Genomic DNA, 902 nt, shown 5'->3' with positions numbered 1-902 from the left:
TTTTTTTGGTACAAACGAAATTTCTCGGAAATAAAGGAAAGCAGAGTCTGGTTCCTTTATTATTAAGTTAAACGGTTTTTAACAAATTTTCAATTTTTAAATTAAATAAAGATTTGCGTTAAAAGACTCAGATTTCAGAGATGGAGGATTAGTTTATCATATGTTTATCATATTAAATTTATCATATTTATTATATTTAAAAAAAACGTACCTTTTTATAGAAGCATTAAATAGTACGATTCTTCGTGTTTGCAGAAGATGAGAGCAAAAGAATCGATGATCTGCATTTCGACGAGTCCTTTTGTAAACGGCTTGAGATGGAAACAGATAATAAAGGACACGCTCCTACCGAGACTCTTAGAACTCGGATCGTTCGTCAGAAGGCGCTCGTGTAGCGTGCTTTTGCTCGATTCCTGGAATTATCCGGTGGAGGTCAATGCGAATGACGTTGAGGGGGACAGGAGCCGGCCAGGGACCGATTCACGAACGATCGATGCGAAAATGTCGCACGGCAATTTGATGCAGGGATACAACTGTAAGTATAACCGTCTTACCACGTTCTCGCGGTTCGCCTCGCCAATAAAGTCGCGGATCCGCCGAGCGGGCACCGCCAGCACCACATGAAAAATGAGCTCTGATAATGGCGGCTTTCGTTTATTTGACGCCAGACAAAACAAGCCGAGACCAGAGCCGCGAATCGCGACGCAACGTGATACGTCGGGAAGATCGGTCGCGTGTCGTAAAAAGTTTTGTGTAAAAATCGTGTCTCGATTTATTCGGAGAATGGAAAAAGTTCGCACGCTATGTCGGTAAACATATCCTTCGTCGTGCATCGTTCACGGTTGAAGGACGATTCTTAGCTTGTGGATCCTCCTCTCAAGTCGTTGTTGCCTTCAGCCGGA

At 43.0% G+C, this 902-nt stretch overlaps 1 protein-coding gene across 2 annotated transcripts in view; it reads left to right on the top strand.

Annotated features, from left to right (window-relative positions):
- The first annotated feature begins 216 nt into the window (after positions 1–216).
- LOC108727574 (uncharacterized) overlaps positions 217–902 on the top strand; it is a 10,914-nt gene continuing 10,228 nt past the window's right edge. For both annotated transcript variants that reach the window (XM_018455736.1, XM_018455735.1), the window contains exon 1: positions 217–535. In XM_018455736.1, the coding sequence (XP_018311238.1) occupies positions 259–535 (277 nt within the window). In that variant the 5' untranslated portion in view covers positions 217–258. The remainder of the gene's footprint in view (positions 536–902) is intronic.

Source organism: Mycetomoellerius zeteki, unplaced genomic scaffold, assembly GCF_001594055.1.
Source record: "Mycetomoellerius zeteki isolate Tzet28-1 unplaced genomic scaffold, Tzet1.0 scaffold51, whole genome shotgun sequence".
Lineage (NCBI taxonomy): Eukaryota > Metazoa > Arthropoda > Insecta > Hymenoptera > Formicidae > Mycetomoellerius > Mycetomoellerius zeteki.
Note: the sequence above shows the minus strand (reverse complement) of the source record. Positions and strands in the feature narration are given on the sequence as shown.